Here is a 25719-nt window from a genome sequence, read left to right as displayed (position 1 = left end):
GGGAAATTTATTGCCCTAAATGCCTATATCAGAAAAGAAGAAAAGGCAAAAATGCAGGAATTAACTGTCCACTTGGAAGAACTGGAGAAGGACAGCAAACTAATCCCAAAGCAAGCAAAAGGAAAGAAATAACAAAGATTAGAGCAGAAATAAATGAAATTGAAAACATGAAAACAATAGAGAAAATCAATAAGACCAGAAGTTGGTTCTATGAGAAAATCAATAAGATTGATGGGCCCTTAGCAAGATTGACAAAAAGAAGAAGAGAGAGGATGCAAATAAATAAGATCAGAAATGGAAGAGGAGACATAACTACTGACCTCACAGAAATAAAGGAGGTAATAACAGGATACTATGAACAACTTTACGCTAATAAATACAACAATTTAGAGGAAATAGACGGGTTCCTGGAAAGACATGAACAACCAACTTTGACTCAAGAAGAAATAGATGACCTCAACAAACCAGTCACAAGTAAAGAAATTGAATTAGTCATTCAAAAGCTTCCTAAAAAGAAAAGTCCAGGACCAGACGGCTTCACATGTGAATTCTATCAAACATTACAGAAAGAATTAGTATGAACTCTCCTCAAACTCTTCAAAAAAATTGAAGTGGAGGGAAAACTACCTAATTCATTCTATGAAGCCAACATCACCCTCATACCAAAACCAGGCAAAGATATTACACAAAAAGAAAACTACAGACCAATCTCTCTAATGAATATAGATGCAAAAATCCTCAATAAAATTCTAGCAAATCGTATCCAAGAACACATTAAAAGAATTATACATCATGACCAAGTAGGATTCATCCCAGGTATGCAAGGATGGTTCAACATAAGAAAATCAATTAATGTAATACACCATATCAACAAATCAAAGCAGAAAAATCACATGATCGTCTCAATTGATGCAGAGAAAGCATTTGAAAAGATTCAACATCCTTTCCTGTTGAAAACACTTCAAAAGATAGGAATACAAGGGAACTTCCTTAAAATGATAGAGGGAATATATGAAAAACCCACAGCTAATATCATCCTCAATGGGGAAATATTGAAAACTTTCCCCCTAAGATCAGGAACAAGACAAGGATGCCCACTATCACCACTAGTATTCAACATTGTGTTGGAGGTTCTAGCCAGAGCAATTAGACAAGAAAAAGAAATACAAGGCATCAAAATTGGAAAGGAAGAAGTAAAACTATCACTGTTTGCAGACGATATGATACTATACGTTGAAAACCCAGAAAAATCCACAACAAAACTACTAGAGCTAATAAATGAGTACAGCAAAGTAGCAGGTTACAAGATCAACATTCAAAAATCTGTAGCATTTCTATACACTAGTAATGAACAAGCTGAGGGGGAAATCAAGAAACGAATCCCATTTACAATTGCAACTAAAAAAATAAAATGCCTAGGAATAAATTTAACTAAAGAGACAAAAAACCTATATAAAGAAAACTACAAAAAACTGTTAAAAGAAATCACAGAAGACCTAAATAGATGGAAGGGCATACCGTGTTCATGGATTGGAAGACTAAATATAGTTAAGATGTCAATCCTACCTAAATTGATTTACAGATTCAATGCAATACCAATCAGAATCCCAACAACTTATTTTTCGGAAATAGAAAAACCAATAAGCAAATTTATCTGGAAGGGCAGGGTGCCCCAAATTGGTAAAAACACCATGAGGAAAAAAAACGACGCTGGAGGTCTCGCGCTGCCTGGCTTTAAGGCATATTATGAAGCCACAGTGGTCAAAACAGCATGGTATTGGCATAAAGATAGATATATCGACCAATGGAATCGAATAGAGTGCTCAGATATAGACCCTCTCATCTATGGACATTTGATCTTTGATAAGGCAGTCAAGTCAACTCACCTGGGACAGAACAGTCTCTTCAATAAATGGTGCCTAGAGAACTGGATATCCATATGCAAAAGAATGAAAGAAGACCCATATCTCACACCCTATACAAAAGTTAACTCAAAATGGATCAAAGATCTAAACATTAGGTCTAAGACCATAAAACAGTTAGAGGAAAATGTAGGGAGATATCTTATGAAACTTACAATTGGAGGTGGTTTTATGGACCTTAAACTTAAAGCAAGAGCACTGAAGAAGGAAATAAATAAATGGGAGCTCCTCAAAATTAAACACTTTTCTGCATCAAAGAACTTCATCAAGAAAGTAGAAAGACAGCCTACACAATGGGAGACAATATTTGGAAATGACATATCAGATAAAGGTCTAGTATCCAGAATTTATAAAGAGATTGTCCAACTCAACAACAAAAAGACAGCCAACCCAATTACAAAATGGGAAAAAGACTTGAACAGACACCTACCAGAAGAGGAAATACAAATGGCCCAAAGGCACATGAAGAGATGCTCAATGTCCCTGGCCTTTAGAGAAATGCAAATCAAAACCACAATGAGATACCATCTCACACCCACCAGAAAGGCCATTATCAACAAAACAGAAAATGACAAGTGCTGGAGAGGATGCGGAGAAAGAGGCACACTTATCCACTGTTGGTGGGAATGTCAAATGGTGCAACCACTGTGGAAGGCAGTTTGGCGGTTCCTCAAAAAGCTGAATATAGAATTGCCATACAACCCAGCAATACCATTGCTGGATATCTACTCAAAGGACTTAAGGGCAAAGACACAAACGGACATTTGCACACCAATGTTTATAGCAGCGTTATTTACAATTGCAAAGAGATGGAAACAGCCAAAATGTCCATCTACAGAAGAGTGGCTAAACAAACTGTGGTATATTCATACGATGGAATATTATGCAGCTTTAAGACAGGATAAACTTATGAAGCATGTAATAACATGGATGGACCTAGAGAACATTATGCTGAGTGAGTCTAGCCAAAAACTAAAGGACAAATACTGTATGGTCCCACTGATGTGAACTGACATTCAAGAATAAACTTGGAATATGTCATTGGTAACAGAGTCCAGCAGGAGTTAGAAACAGGGTAAGATAATGGGTAATTGGAGCTGAAGGGATACAGACTGTGCAACAGGACTAGATACAAAAACTCAAAAATGGACAGCACAATAATACCTAATTGTAAAGTAATCATGTTAAAACACTGAATGAAGCTGCATCTGAGCTATAGGTTTTTTTTTTTTTACTATTATTATTACTTTTATTTTTTTCTCTATATTAACATTCTATGTCGTTTTCTGTTGTGTTGCTAGTTCTTCTAAACCGATGCAAATGTACTAAGAAACGATGATCATGCATCTATGTGATGTTGTTAAGAATTACTGATTGCATATGTAGAATGGTATGATTTCTAAAAAAAAAAAAATCAATGGAAACGTATAACAACTCAATCTAGGCAGGACTACCAATGGCTCTGAAACTTCGTGAATGAAGGTTTGCATCACCCCACCAGGTAAAGAAGCTGAAGTATTTACTGAGGGTAAAGAAAACATTGAATGGTTAGTGGGAAAAGGTAGTGAAAAATATGAATTGGGACCCATGGCTGGTTCCAGAAACAGTGACTGTAATGCTGTTTTGTTCATGTTATATTATTTATGTTGTAAGATAACAAGTTTAAGAGTGAATATTACTCAAGTGCTTGCACCCTATTCTGGAGAGATTTAATGCATTTCCAGCTGTAAGTGGAACAGTTCAGTATTGTTAGGTAAGGAAAAAAATGTGTCTGTTATTGTTTTCTATTTAGAGATTAAGTATGGTGTAAGGTGATATGTACAGCTGCCAAATTGACAAGGGGTGGACTGTCATGGTCAGGTTCATGTATCAATTTGGCCAGGAGGTGGTACCTGGTTTTCTGGTAGGGCAAACGCTGACCTGTTTGTTGTTGTGAGTAAATTTCATGGACTTAAATTATGATCATGTTGGCTACATCCACCGGTGATTGCATTTGTAATCAGGTAAGGGGAGTGTCTTCTGCAATGAGTGATGCTTAATCTAATCACAGGAAGGCTTTTAAGGATGATTCAGAAAAGACAGGCACTCTTCCTGCTTCAGTCAGCCAGCCTCTCTTGAGAGTTTATTGAAGACCTTCATCAGAGCTCTCAGCTTGGATTTTATATCCCCGTGGTTATGTGAGACACTTTTATAAATTTTATATGCATGGATAGCTCCTGTTGATTCTGTTACTCTAGAGAACCCCAGCTAATACACTACGTTTTCATTTCTTTTGAGTGAATACTTAGGAGTTGAATTGCTGGGCAGTATGATAAGTGTATGTTTACCCTGTTAAGAAACAACTGCATCGTTTTCCAAAGTAATTGTACCATTTTACATTCTCATTTTCCTCAATATCCATTGGCCAAAGAGATTGGCCTTATCCTGGGTTTTGTTTTCTTGCTTTGTTCATTGTGCCCTCCGGTGTTTAAGTTTGTGAGCTTCTCCATCTCCCAGGCTGGAATATATAGGAAGCAAAAAGAAACCCCAGGGAACTTGTTTCCCAGTTGGTTCTTGGAACCCAAGGTCTAGGTTCCTGGGGTGCCCACTTGCTTTTCTCTATCATCCAAAATCTTCTGATGCTTTTATTTATAGTAAGGATGGAGGAATAGTGTGAAATATGACACTGCCCATTTTTTTTGCACCAACAGCCAGGTTTGTGGTTAAGAGCATGACTGGCCCTGGAGCCACATGGCTTAGGTTCTGATCTTGGCTGCCCACTTTCTAGCTGTGTGATTAGTCCTCAATTACCTGCTCTGTAAAGGGGGGATGTCATAAGGGTCAAATAAGTACATGCATGTAAGTATCTAGAATGGTTCTGAGCATGTGATAAATATATAAGGCTGTCATCATTACTGGTGAAAACAAAACCTTCATTCTTGTCTATGACACTCTTCTGTTCTCCCTCCCCCCAGCAATGACAGTCATCCTAGTCATCAATATTTCCAGGCCTGGAGTAAAGATCCATATGTCACAGAGCTACTTACTGGACTCTGATTTTACATGACCCATGCTGACATCTTTGAAAATCACATTCTACGCCAGAAATAATGTAAATGACTTACCAGTTTTCAGTGCATGTCTACTTTTGTATCCTCAATAGCTACATTTTTAATCCTCAGTGCCAGGTATATAATAGGAATTTAAGACATATTTAATGTACTAATATAATGGTGTTGAAGAAGGATGCAATAGGAGAACTGAAGGTCCCTGGTTTCCTATCCACCTCTTAAAAGATTTAATGGACAAACTTTAAGACCCTTGTTTATTTTCTTCCTGCAAACTTTATGGGGCAAAAATTTCCCCTAGAGTTCAAGACCTCCCCAAACCATCAAAACCTCCCCAAACCATAAAAGCTTGTAAAATCACAGGCCAGAAGTGAACTCTTAGTTAATAACAGAAAGCCTGGGGTTGTAAAGATTGTTAAACATATGCCCAAAGACAAATTTTGGATGTGTGACAGGCTAGCCACAAGCTTCAGTTATTATCTTTTCCTGAAAGAATGTCAGCCCTATAAATATCTGGTTAATACAAACCATGTAAGCTCTAGTGTTCAAAGGTTACTAGGGAAAACTGCCACCAGCAAAAACCTTCCAATATAGCAAACTAACCCACTCAGACTCAGTGCATTTTTCTCCCTAGAACACATCCTCTTTTTCTCTTTAATGTGTACTGTTTCTCTCTGTCTTTAATAAACTTTACTACTTATTTCACTGGCCTCTTTTGTTTGTTTAAATTCTTTTAACGGTGAGACACCTGAACCTGAAACAGGAATCAGTTGGCACTATTACCAGCAGGGCACTGGTTATAGTGTCATGTTTCTCCCAGCCACATTGATAGATAACCTTGTGGTCATCTTACAATTATAGACTGTTAGAGTTTAAAGGAAGCTGATTATTCAGCCTGAATCAAAATACATTCAGACAATGATGATGATAACTAACACTCATTGAATATTTCCATGTTACACACATATTAACTCACAATGATATCATTGAATATAAACTACGATTATTGCCATTTTACAGATGAGGAAACTGACTCAGAGAGGGAAGGTAATTTCCCTAGAAATACCTATGATGTGCTTGAATTCAATGTTTTTTGTTTGTTCTGAGGTTTTTAAAATGGAAGTCAGTGAGTCTACTCAGAATAGTGTTCACTGTGAGCCTTAGTTGATGATATTTCATCATCATTAGTCCACCCATAGCTGTCTTTTATTTTGCTTATTATTTATTTACTTTAAAAATAATATAATGAATAATTGTGAATCAGAATCAGTGTTTAACTCAAGATATGGATTTAAAGTTTAAGGTCCACAGAGGGTTAGTAAATTTCCAGGGTCTCACGTATATTTTATTGACCCTAGGCTTAAGCCCAAATTTCCTAATTAGTGAGCTGGGATTACTTATTCCTCCTTACTCTTCTTATCTTTTCTATTTCCTTTGTTCATGTCTCTCTCTTTTTCCATTATTCCTCTGTCTCTAATTCTTCTCTCTGACTCTCTAGAGGTGAAGAGGAGAGAGGGAGGTGGCTGATCTGGAAGCCAATGATGTGACTGGACTGGGTTGGGCTGTAAACTAATAAGTGTTTCAACAGTATTTGTTAATATTTTGCCCAGAAATGCTCAGAGTCAGAAGGGGCTGTACAGGTCAAAGCTTGCCTACCACATCCCCTTCAAGTTACCTGGAAATGGTGTTTGAATTTCTTCAGAAGGAGCACTTCCTACCAGGGAAATTTATTTTGCTATCTCTACCTATTAGAGAATTATTAATGGTTAGCCCAAATCTCTTTTCCTATGGCTACTTTTACTTGGTCTTAGTTTGAATGTATGAGAGTGAAAAGAATAAATCTGGTCCTATATTTCCCAGAGAGTGGATCATAGCTCAGCAGCATCTGAATCTCAGGGTGAGTCTGTTAAAAATGCAGATTTGGGGCTCTGTCCCAAACAATATAACAGCTGCTGTGGAGGTGAGACCTAGGAAATTATATATTTAATAAGAACTTCTAGGTAATAGGCATATATCTAAATTTTGAGTAAATCACTTGTGTAATCCTTCTTTAACAGGAAATCCATTCAGATATTTGAATATACCTCCTCTAGAAGTTTCTTCTTCCAGCAAATCAACATCTCTCACTCTCAGTAATTTCTATACCAACATTTCAACCCTTTCATTATCCTGGTTTCTTCCCTTCCATGTATCTCCCATACTTCCTTGTTTTGTGTCATCTGCAAAGTCCAAGAGCAAGTTCTTTTAACTTGTATTCAAGGTGGTATTAACAGCAGAACGGCTTGAAGACAATGGACTGTGGAATTTCACTGAGAAGTAGACTATAGGCCAAGGTTGGCCAATGAATCGCTTTGATCATTAACATTCAATACCTAACCCAAGAGATTATTGTAACATAAGACACATTTCTCCATTTTCCTGAAAGCCTGGATGAAATTAAAATACACTAGGTCTTCTGCATGTGCGTTGTCCATCTAGGCAATGCCAAAGTGAGAAAGGAGCTTATTTGTCATGACTACTGCTGAGCTCAAGTATAAGCTAGTCATTATAATCTTGCCTTTAAATCCTCAAACACCATTTATTGGTAATTAGTTTTAATATTTTGCCAGAAATGTTATTGCATACTTATGTGTCATTTGTACTGTCCACATAATTCTATTTTTGGAATTGAAATTATAGTTTAATATAAAGCAATATTATTTACAAGGACTCAGAACCTAAGGAAATGACTTGTCCAGGTGTAAATATTTACACTAATTTAGGCCAATTTCTTTATCAAGAAAGCCTTTGATAATATTATCCTATCAGTGAGCATGTTCTACTCCCTTTGCCCAGAGCACATCTGAGTCCATCCTTTCAGACTGGTTATCTGCATACCTCCCTGGCCATCAGCCACTGTGACCTCTCCTCCTTCCCAGTCTTCCTGGAGCTCTGAGCCCTTGTGGTGTTGGTTTTCCTTTCGACAGGTGCCTCACCTTCCCCAACTATATGCCACAGGTTTCATTTTCCTCAAAGTGCTAAGGAAACCCTGACTGATACATACCTGCTAAACTACTGCTTTACTAACAGGATGAAAGCCCCACCCTCAGTCTCACCCCAGGAATGTCCTCAAAATTGCTATTATCTCCCTCAGTCTTAATCTTCACACAAACCATAGTTTTGGCTGAAAAGAACAGAAGGAAATAAAACAAAAGTTAACAGAGACAGAGACTGGGGTACGTAAAAATCTTTGTATAAAATGAAATCTTAATTGTTTTTGCAAAGCCAGAAGAATTTAATGTGTGTCCAACAGATTTCAGTCTAATTGAGCGCACATTGCTAAACAGCATGGATGTAACTAGAAGTGATGTGTATAATCAAAAGCATCTGAGACATTTCCAGCATTGCTCTGTACACATGGGAGCTCCTGGTAGAAGGCATGGTGAAAAGCTCCCTGTTAATAGTCTTCAGCAAATGGATACTCAGGGTGGCCAATGGCACTAAAATGAGAAAGAACAGAGGATAATATGGATTCAGTGACTGTATTTCTAGGGCTATACAAACATGGTTTCAATGACGCTGACAATAGGGCAAAATTTAAAATTTTATTCACTGGTTGTTGATAAAGCCAACTTTCTAACTTCCATATATATTTGTGTTAGCATAAGGTTTTTTTTTTTTTTTTTTTTTTTTTAAAGGAAAGACAGAGAGAAGGAAGGAAGGATAGAAGGAAGGAAGGAAGGAAGAAAGGGAAACATTTTTAAACATTTTCTTGTTTTATTGTATTCTGTTTCTCCGTTTTTGTTACATGGGCTGGGGCCGGGAATCGAACCGAGGTCCTCCGGCATAGCAGGCAAGCACTTTGCCCGCTGAGCCACCGCGGCCCGCCCAGCATAAGGTTTTTGTTAAAAAAAATTGTGTAATCATATGTATTCCCACATATGGAATTTGAGACAAATCAATAGAATACTGCATATATTCAAATATATTCTCCTTCCTACCATAGCTCCATTGGTAAATAAAGCAAAGCAGTTTCCTGGTTTTGAAATTTTGAATTCTCACTGAAAAGAGAAACCCATTCTGTCTTGCAATGAGCAGGAATTATAGCCCCACACTTAGGCCTAATAACTATTTTAACAGGTTACACATTGCTGAGAGCAATTTCACTTCTATTGTAATAATTCATTAATTATTTACTAACTGAGCACCACATGCAGCATACTGGATAAAATTCATAGCTGAATAAAATGAAATATAAACAAGGCTCCATGGGTAGTTCAGTAGTTAAAATGCCTGCCTTTCATGCCGGAGATCCAGACCATGCACCAAAAAAAAAAAAAAGAAATGTAAACATACAGCCACATAACAAGGACATAATTGTACTATAGTATGGTCTCTATTTCATAATAGCAATAAATAATATAAAATTATAATGAAATACATATGAATAAAATATTTAGTTGGTGATAAGAATTACTTGTTTCTTCTCACTCTCCTGTTCTTTTTGCATGTTAGCCATATTATTCTTATTTTTCTCTAAACCACAAAAATTTAGCAATTGTAGTAGTATATGTACCAATTTTTTCAGTACTTACATATCCTTGAACTTAACATACATTATCACATGATCTTTTTTTCTTTTTTTTTACATGGGCAGGCACCGGGAACCAAACCCGGGTCCTCTGGCATGGCAGGCAAGCGTCCTTGCCTGCTGAGCCACCGTGGCCCATCACATGATTTTTATTATGTATTAGATTCCTAATAGCTTTCCATAATTTTTATTGCATAAGACTTCCACAAACTGAAAATCTTAGGGCATGAGTAAATCGAAAGTATGTATTAGCTGTAAATTCTCTCCAACAAAAGAGGGTTTGCCTTGACATTTTTCTTTTGGTTTCAAATCTGTCTTCTCTTAACCTTATTCATCATTTGCACTGAGATTCCCATAATTCAGAAATTAAAACCAGCAGTTCTTACACACCCCACCATAGCCAGCCTTGCAAGAAGAAAATGCAAAATTCCATGTTTGGGACCTGCACAAACATGGGATGGAGAAGAAGGGAGAGATAAGAAAATTATTAAAGATATAAAATTTGCAAACACTAGTTAATTATAACATATAGGGGTTTGGGGAATTTCTCATTGACCACAGTAATGATGGAGATGCCTTTTATCATCATTGGGAACTGAGCAGGTTTGGAAGAAGAAATTCATTAATGCAGTTTTAGAAATGTTAATTGGGCTACATTTGTAATTTTCATAGTATATTTCCACCATATTGCTATAGAAATGAGAGGCCAATAGGGAAGATGCAGATTCAGCAATGATATGTGGTTGCTCTGGAAAGTGATACAGAGTGATGAGTGCAGAAGAATGTGTGGGCATCCAAGCTGACCCTGGCCCTGACCACCCATCTGCTGAATCACAGCAGAGCTCTGGAATGAATCCAGCTTGAGTGTATCAGGAAAGCTCCTGCCGCAACCCTCTCTCAAACTGGTATCTGACCTCCTGGGATTGAGACAGATTTTTAGAACTCCCCTGCTTTCCTCATCAGAACAAAAAGAAGCAATAACTAATGTACTTACAATTTAGCATGAAAATAGCGAATGTTTTGATTTAGTCCGTCTAAGACCTTCATATCTTCTTCTGACAATTGGAACTCAAAAACCTATTAGGGCAGTAGGAAAACATTTATAACATTTAGATTGTATAATTGTCAATTTTGATAAACCACAGAAATCATTATTATTTATAATATTTAGATTGTATAATTGTCAATTTTGATAAACCACAGAAATCATTATTATTAAAATGCATCCAGTGCAAAAGGAATAAACAAAAATCAAGAGATATCTAAATACTACACAAAGTCCATTAGAAATTAAAATAGAAGAAAAAGACCCCATTTGTAATGGCAGTGGTAAGATATGTCACCCAGGTATTGATTTAGGATGAAATGTATAAGGGATTTCAGAAGAAGATTTTGAAATACTACTAGGGAATATAAAAATAATGGTTAATTGAAAGTGATAACTTTATATTTGATAGTATGAAAAAATGTCATTGGTTGGCAATTACTCATTACTTTTTCATAGTGCAAAAATTCACTAACATTTTTGAGAGAGGGAGTTCAAGCATGGATAAGACAATGCTATCCCTGGAACAGGCACACCCTGTACATCCCTGCAAAGAAAGACTTATGGTTTCCCTAGCTTGAAAACATTTGCCACTCCCTATGAACGACCATCATTGTGTTTATTCTGTTTTGATTCTACGACTGACAAATAAAGTGCAAATAAAAAGAGATAAGCCTGAGTATAGCTATGGTGAAAATTTAATAGAAAATCCTCTCCCATACATTTTAGACCCCAAATGCTATATAATCCAGATAAGCATGAAGTCCTCCAGGATAACAAAAAAAAATTGTCTGTATTAAGATGAGATGGGAGCAAATCATTGCTGCAATTAAAATTCACAAGTTATCCCTTTTGCACATTTTCACCCTATATGCAAACTGCTCATTGGTCCAGAGATGTTAAACTTACAAATTAATATAGTGTCTTCCTGGACTTTTAGTGCCCTTATCTCTGGAGAATCCACCTTAATCAAAGGCATTAGAAGGCTTCCACAAGTAAAATTATGTGGAAAATGGGGACCTCACAGGTGAAAACAGCTCCACAACTACCAGAACAAGGTATCACTAATGAGTACCCACAGGAATAAGAGACAGAAGAAACAGTCTCTAAAGAATTATGGATATTGATACTGACGAGCACTAAAAAAAAATCATGTTACTTTATTCACAAAGAAAGAAATTCTATAGAATGATTAAGAGATTATTAAAAGAATGCTACAAAAATCTATACATATTACAAATATAAAAGACAGTTTTAATAGCATATTAAACAGCTGAAATGAGGATTATTTAATTGGAAGGCAAAGTTGAAGAAGGCACCCAGAATGTTGTACATAAAAACCAATAGATGGGAAAACAAAAGTGGTTGAGTGTAAAGTTTTAGGTTATTTTAATCAGATTCCCCAAAAGAGTAGAGAGAACAAATGGGACATGCATTCATAGCAATACTTAGAGATAGTGATAGATAGAGGATAAATAGTAGATAGATATAGAGAAAGCATGTACAAGTGGCCGTATTTTAGAAATTGTTAACTGTTGGTAATAGAGGTTTATTCTTACTCTCTCAAAAATGTTTGTGAAGTTGTTTAAATTTTACGTAAGAGAAAACAGTAAAAAATTATCAAGTCAATCTTAAAGAAAAACAAGGAGATAGGAAACAATATTACCTTTTTTGGATGGCAAGACCTACTTTCAATCCCAATTAAGACAATACTTAAATGTAAGCAGATCAATTGAGAGAAGAGAGAGCTCAGAACCAGAATATGGGTACATGATATATAATAGAGATGATGATGAACATTTGTGGAAGAGTATGAAATTTTCAATAATTAGTGTTCAAACATTTGGATAGCCATTTTCAATTATATACACATGCTCACAAATACAAATTTATATATGTACGTAGAAACATATGCATACTTATATATATATATATAAATACACACATACATATTAGTTTATGTATTTGAATTCTAATTTAAAACAGTAAAAATCAATTCTAGGTGAATTAAAGACATGAATTTGAAAGCAAAAAGTATGATACTTTTACAAATAATATAGAAAAATATTGTGTGGTGCTGAAGGTAGAAAAGGACACAGCAAGTATAAACCACATATGAAATGCATGATGAACTTGACTACAATAGAGTAAGAACTTTGGTTCATTAAAATATACATCAAGAAAATGAAAACTAAGCACAAATTGGGAGAAGATATTTCAGCAAATGTATGTGCAGATGACAATTAATGTTCTGAAAACATAAATGTGATAGATTGATTACAAATTTGCCCCAATCTTTCACCTCTCCCTGTATCCACACCTTTTCCAATGTGATTTTGCAGCTCTTCTCATAGGAGGTGGTGTCCATTTCTCCTACTCTTGAATCTGGCCTGTCCTTATAACTTTCTTGGCCAATATAATTTGGAGAAACAATGGTGAGCCAATTTTCAGCCTAGACTTGAGAGGGCTTTGAATGCACTCACAATCCCTTGGATTATTGCCGCTGTCATGACATAAAGCCTGGGCTTGTTGCCTAGTGGATAAAAAACTATGTGGAAGAGACTAAAGTCATGCCTGAAAATAGCACAAACTCAGAAAAAGGATTACACATTTTGGTAAGAGAAACATAAGGTAATTGGGTGACTGATAAATAGATCAGAAGAGTTACCTTTCACTTTATACCTTTTTATCCTGTTAAAAATTTAACATAATTTTAAAAATCACATCATTCTAAGTTTCAAATATCACAGATGAGAAGAACATTTAGCTTTACTATAGGAATGGACTTTTTTCTGCAGGAACTCAGGGTGGAGAAGATTGTCATCGGGACTTTGGTCTTCTCACTCCCCAGACCAATCAAGAATCTGGAGGTTATCCATTTTCTTTGGTTAGGTTGTCACTTCTGCTTCAGATTTGTCAATTAATTCCTGGCAAAAATATGCTAGATATCTGGAGACTGAAGATCACCTAATCCAACACTTATTTTGATAATGAAGAAAAAAATGCAATGTTACTTAACCAGGGTTACAGATAAAATCAGAGATAAGTTAGAACCCAATATTGAACACTTGCCCAATCCTTTCTCCATCCAGCTATTCATCTTCTGATGTTGTAGCAAAATGAGAAAACTATTGGAATGCACATGGGACATATGCGCATAGGAAATGTTAGGAAAATTAACGTGGTCCAAAGTTGTGTTGAGATGTTTACAAAGCAGAACTCGTATGGGGATAATATTGAGGCCTCCTGAGACCCACAGCCTGCTCATCACCTGCATATTCTCTTTGATCCGCTTCTCATTGAAACTCTTGGCCAGGACTACGACCCCACGCTGTATCTGGTAGCGAAGAGCAATGAGGGCTGGGGTGCGCTTGTGCTTTTTTGCCAGATCACAAAGAACTGGATCATCCAAGAGAACAGGAGAGTTCTGGTCCACCCTGGAAGGAAGGCAGAAAAGCTGAGTATCTGTGGAAGTGTATTCAATTTTTTAGGAGGTTCCTACCAGAATAAGATGATATATTCTAGACCAGTATTTCTCAAAATGTGGTAGCTACCCAGCAGCAGTATACCACCTGGGAACTATTAGAAAGGCAGATTCTAGGACTTTACTCTGATTTATGAAATCAAGAGCCCTGTGGGGTCTAGTACATCTGTGTTGTATCAAGCCCTCCAGGTCATTTATAAGTATACTTGACTTTGACCCTTGACTTTCCCTTTCCTACTTCCCAGTGGCTATAATTTGGTACAGCCCTAGGAGAAGGAAAAGAAACTGTATGGGAAGAAAAAGTGAGATTTGGATAATTTTAACTTTTCTAACATGTTGTTGAAAATATTCTAAATCTTCATTTGGAAATGAAAACTATTCATTCTCATCATTAAGTAAAATGTGTAGTGCTTCAAGGAATGTAACAAAATCCTTTCAGATGGTAATTTCATTCTATCTTCATATTCTCAGGAGTTGTATAATATTACCCTGAATTTAAAGATAAAGCAACTGACGTTTGTCGAAGATGTTACTTGAACTTTCAAAATTATGATTTGAGATCATATCTTTGGCTCACCTTTTGGATGACATTGCCATTTTAATGTGGGGATTTATCATTATCCAAACTATAAACATATACAAAAAATGTACAAGCAGTGGGCTGGGATAAGGGATTTAAAGGAGGATTATTTCTGTACTGACCACTTAAACAGACAGCTGAGATTTATCCCCAGGAAATATAATTTGGTATGAATAAAAATGATTAATCTATAATGAGGTTTTAGGTAAATTCCTTATTGTCCTCATTACCATCTTTTTTCTCGTTGGGATCCCAGAGCACTGTAGGCAACAAGCACAATATCTTTTGACTTGCAGAAGTCCAACAATTTTCTCTGGTTGAGATAAGGGTGACATTCTACCTGTGGAATGCCAAGACAGAAATGTCTTAGATTATATGAAAAAAATCACCCTAAATTGTAAGAGAGAGATTAAAAGTCAAAGAAGATGAATAAAAAACATGCAGAATTAAATATGAACTATTAATATGAAATATCAACATAAACTAATGACTTGAACAAAGATAAAATTTTCTATCACTGTCCACTGGCAGGTCAAAACTGTGATGTTCCAGAAAAGAAGCACGACCATTGCCCAGATCTTAGTTCTAAATATTATCACCATCTACGAGGAGAAGTGTCTATTTCTGGATATGATATATGGAAAGAATTTTATCTATAGACATCAAATTGTGGCACAAAGGAAGAAATCAGTCTAAGACACATGTGGGCAGGTGAAAAAGAGAAGCAAACCATTTTTGGAGACTCTCATTGGCCACATTAGAGTAGACCTGATCATGAAAAGTAATGTTGACTACTACATTCCTTATCACGTTGAATCAACGAGCATCCATGAGTCCATACTGATGACAAGTAAAAAGAAAAAGGTAGAGAGTATAAAAAGCCAGCATCAATGTGACTATTAAGTAGTCATCAGTATGTTAATAATCAAAGGAAAATATATCAGCATTTACCTTGACTAATAATTAAAATTGCAGGTCATCTTGAATATATGAAAAAATCTTTAAACATAGAAAAATGTCAGCTAAGAAATGTAAAAGGAATGATAAAAGTAGAGAACTGACCCTCGCAAACCCCAATGAACTAGCAATTTCTGGCAAATATCTTCCATTTAGTTCTATGGTTTGAAACCTGAGTTTTCCCCAATTCTAAATTTCCACCCATCATATTAGCAATTGCAAAGGAAAAACATGTTACATAGTAGATCTTGCTCCCTGTAGTTTAACCAACGTTGAATTCTAGCCTTACTAACAGATGGACACCATGCCATTACGTGTTTCCAAATGGAGTGCAACTTGAATGACTCAGCATTCTGATGAAATTTCCTTGCCAGAAATGTTTAATTTGAATCTAATAAAAGTCTAGGATATAACTCTTAGTTTATAGGAACTAGGAATAGAGGAGCAAGTTAACTAGCACCAGAAGGCAACAATTTGATAAATTGATATTATACAAAAATCTGTGAGTAAACCATGCAATTAGAAGGGGTTGAGTGATGTTGGGAATAAAAAATAGCTTAAAATAGCTTAAAGAAATATAAAAATTAATAAGTTAGCTATAATGGATCTTGGTTAGAAAAGAAGAATTATGGAAGGATTTATTTAAAAATGGGGAAATATGAATATAAACTGGAAAGCACACAGTATTAAGGAATCATTGTGAATTTGCTTAGATATAATCATAGAGCTATGAATGTATGGGAAGATACCTTCATTCTTATGAGATACAATATGAGGTATTTAGGGGCAAAGTGTCAAATCTACAACATAATTTTAAAGGGTTCAGTAAACATGATGCAAGGAGAAAATATACATGTTAGCTTTATCATATTTAAACTTTTACTTTCTTTGAAAATTTTGAAAATAACTAGGGTAAAACTAATGAAAGGCCATAATAAAATTTTAAATGTTTATACTTAAACCCATGGTTCTCTATCAACCTATATAAAAGATAGTCTTCAATTTTGTTACTATGTTTTCCAATATGCGCCTCACTACCACTCCTAGTTTCCAAGATTTAAGGCAAATTAGAACAAAGAACCAGTATCAGAAGAGATATTTTTGAAGTGTTAATTTAATTATAGAAATAAGGAGGAGAACCAGACTAAGATTTAGTCATGAGCTATTTATATAAAAGTTCCTTAGAGTTTATTTCCTCTATCTTTATCATCAGTTTAAAATGGTTACCTAATCACTCAGACACAGATTATTTAATACTCTCATGTTAACCTTTGCCTTCTGTATGCTTCCTCTGTCAAAGTCCAGGACATAGGACAAGGCTTCTAAACCCATCACAAACCCTTAATACCTATCTAATCTTATTTTCGCTCTTTCTTATTTATAGTAACTCTACCATATTTAATGGATTTCTTGAATATATGCAATACATTCCAAATCACTTTCACATACCCAATCCTTGATCATACTTAAAAACTCAGGTAAATGCCTACCTAAAGGCATTGTTAACTCTTCTAGCCCTCCTTAATCTCTTTTCCCTTCCCCTAAATTCTTTCATTTATTTTAGGACTAGGGTCTCCCAATCATTTTCCCTAAGACTTTATCAAGCTGAAATACAGTTAAGAATTCTATCCCTGCCCTTCTAGACAGGTGATGTCCTCTTCAGAACATTCTGGTCTACAAAGATCAGATGAGTAGGAGGGGAAGATGCATAGGCAGAAGTGCTGGAATAAGTGCAGGAAGAATAGGAAAGGGAAAGGCCCTGGTGGGTAAGAGGGATGCTCACCTGGTTGCAAACAGGTTTGTACTTGAGCCCTGGCTTGTTCAGGATCAACTCCAGCTGCCTGCGGTTAAAGTTGGACACACCGATGGACTTGGTCAATCCTGCGTCCTTACATTTCTCTAGGGCCTGGGAGGAAGGCATTTTGAAGAAGGATTTTGGTAAATTGGCTCTAGATCAAGAAATGATGAGAGACAGCACTGTTAAGGAAAACAGTGTCAAGAAATGACTATGGATCAGTTCTCGGGCTTTTGGCTAAGATCAAGTACAGTATCTGTTCTTATCAGTTTAATATCTGATAAGTCCTCTACCCGAGGACAATATATTAAATGGATTTTTGGAATTGGGAGATGGAATAGGAGCTTGCTCCGTCCACTCCATGCATCGACTTGGTATTGCAGTACTTCCAGGAATGGTGCACCCCCCTCGGGGGAACAATAAATGTATTAAAAAAAATGACTGTGTAGCTGAGTGACCATGATTGACTTAAAGAAGAAAAAAGTAAAAAATCTAAAAGGGGAAGACAATGAATTCAATAGACAGAAATTACTATTTCTTTCTAGGGAAGTAGGGAGACTATTGTTCATTGATGAAAATAAGGCTTATACTCACTGCTCGCAATCATTTCTCTCTCCATTTCTTTCTTTAAATTTCCCTAAGGCTCTCCTTGACACTATTCCACCAGTATTTGTTATGATCCTGAATTGCTACATCCAATGCTGCCTATCTCATTTAACCTAGCAGTACCATTCAGTACAGTTGATAGTCTTCTTATAATACTTTCATCTTTCTTCTAGGCACTGAATTATTTTGATGGTCCTCTCAATTGCCTGGATTCTCCTTTTGTTAGAACTCATCATCTTTCTCAACTCTTATGTTGGAAGCTTCTGCATTTAGTCTTCGAAACTTGTCTCTTCTCTATGTTCTTTCCCTCACAAGTGAACTAATTCAGATTTACAGCATAAATTCTATCTACTTGCTCAAGAATCCCAAGTTGATAGCTTCAGCATAGATCTATCCCAAGACCTTGAAATTTATAGACTCCTAAATTTGCCTGCCACTTAGCATGTCTATTGGGATGTCTGACCAGATATCTCATATTGAACAAGTCCAAAACAGAGCTACTGATCTTCTCTTCTAATCTGCTTCTCTTGCAGTCCTCTCCTTCTCAGTGAGTGCCAGCTCCATCCTCCCATTTGCTCAGTCCAAGGACCTCAGAATTCATCAATCCTTCTCATTGTCTCATACTCTTTATCCATTCCTGCAGAAATATCTGTCATCTCTGCTTTAAGAATTTGTCCATAATTCAGTTGGTTTTCCCTACTTGCACTGTCTCTATGCTATAATACCATCATTATGCTTCTTGTTACTTATTTATTTCAAGTGTCTACTAGCTGGTCTTCCTGCTTTTGTTCTTACCTCTCTAGTCTGTAGTCCTCTGAATTTACATACAGTACTTTTCAATAGAACTTTTTCTGTTGATGCTAATAGTCCGTGTTTATATGGTGGCTATTTCTGAATTGAAATATGTTACTGAGTACTAATTTTTTTATATTAATGATGTATAATTTATGTAAATGTAAATATTCTCATATTACTGTGGCCACTGTGTTAGTGCAAATATATGGTGTTCCTTATGAAAAGTAAATCAGAGCAAAACCCACTAATGGCTTCTAAAGTCTTCTTACAAAGCATCAAAGTTCTTCTTAACAGCCCTTTCATGATCCCTGGTCAGCCATTTGTCTTTTTTTTTTTACATGGGTAGGTACTGGGAATTGAACCCAGGTCTCTGGCATGGCAGGTGAGAATTCTGTCACTGAGTCACCATCACATCATTCTACCATTTGTCTTTTAGGTTCATCTCACTCTTTCCTCTTCCTGTCATAGAAGTGACCTTGATGTTTTTGATAAGAAAGCATTCGACCACCTAAGGTCTTTGAACTTGCTATTTCCTTTCCCAAGGTAGTATTCCCCTAGCTCACTCCTCATTACATATCTCTGTTCAAATGTCTCAGTTTAAGTGAAGATCCTGCTTGGATATCTACAAAATTGCAAATCCCCTGACTTACTTCCCTCACATCATGCCCCTCCCTACTTACCTTGTTTTACTGTTCTCCACATAACTTATTATCATCTAACAAACTTATGTTTACCCTTTTGCTTGTTCATTATCTGTATCCTCTGACTTTACTGTAGGATTGCTGAGGGCAGGGATGTTTTGTCCCTATACTCCATATGAAAGAGCTCCTCAGTAAATGTTTTTGAATGAAAGATTAATAGATGAATGTCATAATTTCATGTCTATGCACAATGGACTGAATAATGCAAAACTACCAGAATGCCTTTAGCTGGATTATAGAAAGAAGTAGGTTGAGAAATGGTAAAACATTAATTAGTTTGGCACACAGAAGACCATCTTATAAGGGTTGGCACTATGCTGTGAACCAGAGCAATGAGTATATCAATGGGAAAGAGCTCCCTCATCTCCTTCTGGGACAGGTACAGAGATTTATTTATCCAATGAGGAGCATCAAACAATAGAAGATCCTGTATTGCATTGCAGGTCATTGAGTTAACAGGACTCAATTTTTGTGATTAAACCTATCAATTAAATTCTGTTCCAGAAGTGAAAATGCTACCTAGATTATGTGAATTGGCATATGTACTAAACAAAGTAAGATTATTCAAAAAATTAATTTCAGTGTGTCTAAATGTGAGAGGGGCTCTAAAGGTTCCTTATCTTACTCTCATTTCTAATGAAAATTTAGTCTGGAGGTAGGAGTGCACATTATGTTTGAATTTCCTATGGCTTTCCTGAAATTTTATGTGTGCCACACAGTCACTAGTCTTGGAGACACATGATTGATGAAACTGATAATATTAATATAACTCTAATTCCAATTGCGTTTACTCTTCTAGAACTCATAGCAAATATCCCTTTTCCATCCTCCAGGAGAATGTTTTTGCTTTGGCATGACCCAGATAGCCATGGGGCTCTATCAGTTTCCTTTGTGAAGGAAGGGCACACTGTGACGAGGAAACTACTACCAAAGATTAAGTTGAATATTAGAGCTTCAAGAGAATTTTGGGATCATTTGTTCAATTCCTGACTATAAATTTGACAGCACTCAGTTTGAGGGCTATCTAGGGACAATCCTAAGTTTTCACTGGTGGAAGAATGAACCATGTCCCCTCTCTTGGCTTCCTTGTCTGAGCTCACTTCTCTGAGGAGCAGCACTTACCTCCCACGTTGCAAGGAGATCCACTGTATCAAATATGCAATTTCCGTGTTCATTTTGTGGCCACAGAGCCTTCCCAGGCTGAAATATAAGCAGTCACTATAGGGAGGCCACAAATTAATTCCTATATCCTTAGTCATGCTGTGAAGCACTAGTAGGGCTGGGACCCTAAAAGTTGGTGAAAGTATTCAGATACTAATTTTACAAAGTGGTTATATATGCATTGGTAAGCAATATCTTCAGAGACAGGCTTCAATAATCTCTTCCATCTAGTATATGTTCAATAAATATATTTTGTTCAGGGTCTTAATGGGGACTCATACTGGACTTTTGTTAGTTTATCTGCTCCTTATCTTTTGGAAATATCTCTCCACCTGAAAAGGTAGTCCATTATGTGGCCTTAATTTCCACCAGAAATGAATTGTAATCTTGCCTCAGGCTGACAGTTACATAGCCTTATGCCCCAGACACATGAAGTCCAAGGGTTAAAGACCCAAAACAAGTAGGGTCTATACAGATCCTTCTCAAGATTCAAATGGAGGCTGGAAGAGCCATAGATGTTCTCAAGTATTAATCTCCACAAACTGTGACCTGCCCTAAGGGCATACTGGCCACTGTTGGAAAATACTGGGCAAAAATTAAGCTGACCTGGAGGAATGAACAGACAAGAGTTAGAAAAAATGTGAAATTTCTGAAAACAACTTTGATTCATTAATGCTAACATTGACTTCCACCCCATTTGTATAATCAAAAAAAAAAAAAAAAAAGAAAGAAAGAAAAGCGTACTTTTCCAAAAGCTAGCTTGATGAGATTTCTGCTACTTTTAACCAAGCGTCCTACACAACATTAGTGGGTAAGAGCAGGCTACAAAGCTCTACTTAGAAGTGGTGCAAGCAGTAAGTGCAAGAGCCTGCAGGCCCCTGTGTATGCTGCTAGTTTGAGATCCACCCACAGGGAACAACAACAAGCCTCCTTTCAGTTTGAAATTGGAAAGAGATGAGGAAAACACCTTGTACCAATGTGAGGCAGGTTCTTTTCTCACCACAGCTTCATGAAACTGTACCTGTGAAGTTCCTCAAGAGACACAGGGGCCATAAAGAGGCCTGTGCCTTAGACATGGCCAGAGTTATTTCCTCAAGATTTTGATGTGGAGGCTTTGAGGTTGTTGAATGTTAACCATCTGGAGCAATGTGGTAGAGATTGAAGATCTAAATATTACTCAATAAAAAGAGACCCTTGAATTTTTTCTTAGGATTTCTCCCCAGTTTCATAATCCCTACATGCTCCTACTGAAGCATAATACAACATTCAAGATGGTCATGCTGCTGGAAGAAGTGAAATTGGTTTGACCATGTACTTTGCTAACCTTCAGAGCTACTGGTAAATGAATAATATAGAGGTCAACATAGTCCAGCTGAAGTTTTTTCAGTGATGTTTCCAAGGCTGTTTGGACCAACTCTGGCCGAAAGAAAGTGACCCAAAGCTGCGAAAGTCAAAAGAAAAGACACATTTCATTAGCATATTAGCTGACTTTGTGAATGAGAGCAGGAAACAAATAACTGATGAAGTGTGACTAGTTTAGGAAATTCAAACTGAAAATTGATTGCCGTTATTATTGAATTCAGTCTAAATTTGGGTCATTAATGAACCTAGACTCTTAGTCAGTAGGAATGGCCTAATCTTTATATTTATTCAGAAACTTATTACTATATTAAATCCTCTATTTTGTGGATCTCTATACAATATGAATGATCTAGAAATATTTTTCAAAGAAATAGAGGGAAATGAACAAAGGATCATGAAACAGATGGAAACCTTGCCATAAGAAAAGAGATTAAAAGTGTAGGAAATTTTGCATACATAGCATTGAAGAACACTGAGAAACAGCCATGCTGGGAGAGTTCCATTAAGGTACATATTTCCCACAAATATTTTTCAAGGACTTAAATCTTAACTCCTAGATTGTTTTAGTTTACTAACATTTACACAGTTTTCTACTACTTGAGCACTTGGTCAACTCAGTAAAAAAATTTCCTTTTCTCTTGGTTTCCTTTCTTATCTGATCTATTTACACAAACTCCATTTTGTTTTCATATTATTGTCAGTACATCTACTGAACCATGCAAGGAAATGACTCAAGAGATAAAAATCATTATCAAATAATAACAGGAATCATTATCAGGTAATAGTAGTGTTCATCATCTGAATTATGTTTCATAAACTATACAAAGCATTTTCTGGCATTTATCTAGCTCCATCCTCATAAAACTCTAGGAAGAATATTTAGTATTTCTTTATCATACATGACTCTAGGGAAAAATTAGTTCTACATGGTGATATCTACTGATGCAGTTCAAGAAACTTTAAATATATCTTTTTAATTCTCAAATAATTGTCTTACATTGCTCTATCTTATTCACAAAGGAGAGAATTGAATTTCAGAGGATTAAGAAAGTTGACCATTTTACATTGAGTAAAGGGAAAACCATCATGTGATCACAACTCTCTGATGCAATACTCTATGCAAAATCACAGGGCTTTGGGCTGAAACTCAGAAGAGTAAAGTGATTATACTTAAAGTAGAGTCACAAAATGTGAACATAACAATGACTGGAAATTCATAATATATGTGTGAATAAAAGTTTTGCAAATAGGAACAATTCAACAAACATCTACTCAACAAATCTTATCATCCTATTTCTACACATAGTAACATTTCAGAAATGCAATGACACACGTACACACACGTATGCACACATCCACACCTTTGAAGTGTAGAATATGTCTTCTCTCTTCACAGTGCCATCTGCAATCTTGCTTTGGATGGCCTGTCCAACCTCCTCTTCATTTCCATACACATAGGCAGCATCAATATGGCGAAACCCAGCATCAATAGCTATCTTGGTGGCCTCCTCCACTTTACTCTTAGGAACCTAGAGGAGCAACAAAGGTGGAAGTTGGAGATCCATTTTACTGATGGGTAGATTTGACACAGGTAATGTTCTCCAGCAGAATCAAATATTCCTTCATGTCTTGCATTAATTCTCCATATAGGGTGAACAATTTGCTCAAATTTGCCTGGTACTTTCCCAGGTTTACTTTGGAAGGTTGTACAGGCCCAAAACACTTTAAGTCCAGGAAAACTGGAAGGTTGTTTATTGGCATTGGCAGTCCCCAATACCATCCTCATGTTCAGTGATTCTCAGAAGACTGAGAATATGGATGCCTCCATAGTTATGATTTATTACAGTGAAAGGACAGTAAACAAAGTGAACAAAGGGGGAAAAAAGGTCCATGTAGCAAAGTTCATGGGAACCAGGCACAAAGTTCCAAAAGTCCTCATCCAGTGGAAGCACATTGAACATGCTTAATTCCTTCAGTATCAAACTTTAACAATACACAGAAAATATTACCTACCAGGGAAATTTGCTATAGACTCAATGACCAGGCTTTTTAGAGGGGCTGCTCATATAGGCCCACAGTGCCTTGCACCTAATAAATTTCCAGTTCCCCTTGAAATAAGCAGATATTCAGCATAAACCTCATTGTACACACACTTTAGGCACAGTCAACCACTGTTATCAATGAGAGGAATGGTGGATACCTCCTGAAATTCAAATTCACACACACAAGCCAAACTTGTAAGCAGGCACTTCTAAAGATAGCAGTCTTCTATGTTAATTCTTTTCTGCACATTCATTCTGGCCACATGAAAGGACTACATGTTAGGAGTAAAAATGTACATTCTCAGGGTATAGTTTTACATAAGAAATTAACCATAGCCTGTGAGTGGTTAGTGAAGCAAAGATGAGTCATGAACAGGAGGGCCAATTCAATGCAAGAAGATATAATTCTAGAGAAATTTGAAAGAATAGTTGGTTTATAAAAATTGAAGAAAGCTTTTAAGATGCATTTGATAAAGTACAAAAGATGAATGAATCAAACCTTTTCTTTCTTTTGTAGTTATACATATCAAAACTCTCTCTTTTGTTTTCCCAATATGATTGAAAGGAATTAGATATTAAACCCCAACAGCCTCTGTTGCACTCCTGTGTGCTATTCCTCAGGTGTGCAGCACATGGACGTTTACAAAGCTGAAGCCTCAATGTTATGCATGATCTTTCCATCTTCTTCATCCCTTGTTGCATGAAAAGAAAACTAGCCCTTTACCCTGTTCTTCAAAATGTCTGTTAAAAATTACTGCCCATATTACAGAGGAGAAAATGAGATTCATAATTTGAATAAATTGCCCCTGATTACACGTTAAAGTAGGTAGAAAGAAAATTTTGGAATGTAAATGTTCTGGCTTACCATCCAGAGGCCTCTTGACTTTGTTCCATCTCAGGTGAAAGGAACAACTCTACCTATTTTTCTTCCAACACAGAATATTTTAGTAAGAACCTAGAATTGAAGAATTGCCCATGTGAGATAGCATTTCCCCCCAAATTATGGCATATTTCCTTTTCATGTTAGTTTTCCAGCAGAAAGAGAAGGGAGAACCTCTGCACACTCTGTGTACCCTACTTCCTGCCTGGCGCTAGGTGGGCTATCCCACTCTACACCTTCAGGTCAAGGGATCTTTGCCAGGCAGACTTCTCTGAACCATGTGTCCCTGGTAGTAGGAACAATTCTTGAATTATAGAAAAGTACAGAGAAGTTCCTCAGTGCAATCAATCACAAAGCAGGAAGCTGACAGAAAGCGCCCTGGCTGTTGAGGTTCATTTCTTCTAAACTGATGGAGACAGTAGGAAAAAACAAGCCCAGGATTCTCCCTAGATGATCACACTATGAGACCCCGAAGAACTGACTGAAGAAAAGGGCTGTTTTCATTTCCACCTTTGACCCTAAGTCCCCTACTGTTACCTCTGTAGGTGCATAGGTTCCAAATCCCAGGATGGGAATGAAGTGACCATCATTTAGCTGCACACAGTGAAGTTTGTGAGCCATTGCTTCTCACCTTCCAGACTAAATCGAGATGGCTTTATTTCCTTTTCCTTTAGCAGAATTTTGAACCACACTGAAGCAACACCCTCACTGCAAAGTCCAAGCTCAAAGTTCAGTGCCAAACTTTCAAAAATAGCTTTAAAAAAAAAAGTAG

The 25719-nt window shown here is 36.5% G+C and overlaps 1 protein-coding gene, 1 long non-coding RNA gene and 1 other non-coding gene across 9 annotated transcripts in view; 2 read left to right on the top strand and 1 right to left on the bottom strand.

The window, feature by feature from the left end:
• The window catches only part of LOC143691286 (uncharacterized), a 153330-nt gene that overhangs the window by 116524 nt on the left and 11087 nt on the right, over positions 1-25719 (top strand). The gene's annotated exons all lie outside the window — the stretch shown is intronic.
• LOC143691283 (aldo-keto reductase family 1 member C23-like protein) lies at positions 8151-25676 on the bottom strand. 7 transcript variants are annotated; one of them, XR_013179439.1, is made up of 10 exons: positions 25485-25676; positions 23387-23554; positions 21988-22104; positions 20625-20702; positions 17389-17511; positions 14879-14988; positions 13856-14021; positions 12905-13117; positions 10534-10616; positions 8424-8448 (listed from the first exon to the last, which is right to left on the bottom strand). XR_013179439.1 is itself a non-coding variant. In XM_077169538.1 (9 exons), the coding sequence occupies exons 1-9, from the start codon at positions 25566-25568 to the stop codon at positions 8406-8408; spliced, it is 972 nt and encodes a 323-aa protein (XP_077025653.1). In that variant the 5' UTR covers positions 25569-25676; the 3' UTR covers positions 8151-8405. The 7 variants fall into 7 exon arrangements, 6 of the variants coding, with proteins under 6 accessions (XP_077025653.1, XP_077025655.1, XP_077025652.1 ...); XM_077169538.1 differs by lacking the exon at positions 12905-13117 and having other exon boundaries at positions 8151-8448; XM_077169540.1 differs by lacking the exons at positions 12905-13117; positions 20625-20702 and having other exon boundaries at positions 8151-8448.
• On the top strand, positions 17618-17808 carry LOC143643081 (U2 spliceosomal RNA). The gene has a single exon (XR_013156122.1). It is a non-coding gene; the product is annotated as a U2 spliceosomal RNA (small nuclear RNA).

The sequence above is a fragment of the Tamandua tetradactyla genome, chromosome 7 (genome assembly GCF_023851605.1).
Source record: "Tamandua tetradactyla isolate mTamTet1 chromosome 7, mTamTet1.pri, whole genome shotgun sequence".
Taxonomy (NCBI): Eukaryota; Metazoa; Chordata; class Mammalia; order Pilosa; family Myrmecophagidae; genus Tamandua; species Tamandua tetradactyla.
The sequence above is the reverse complement of the archived record's forward strand: the minus strand, read 5'-3'. Positions and strand labels throughout refer to the sequence as shown.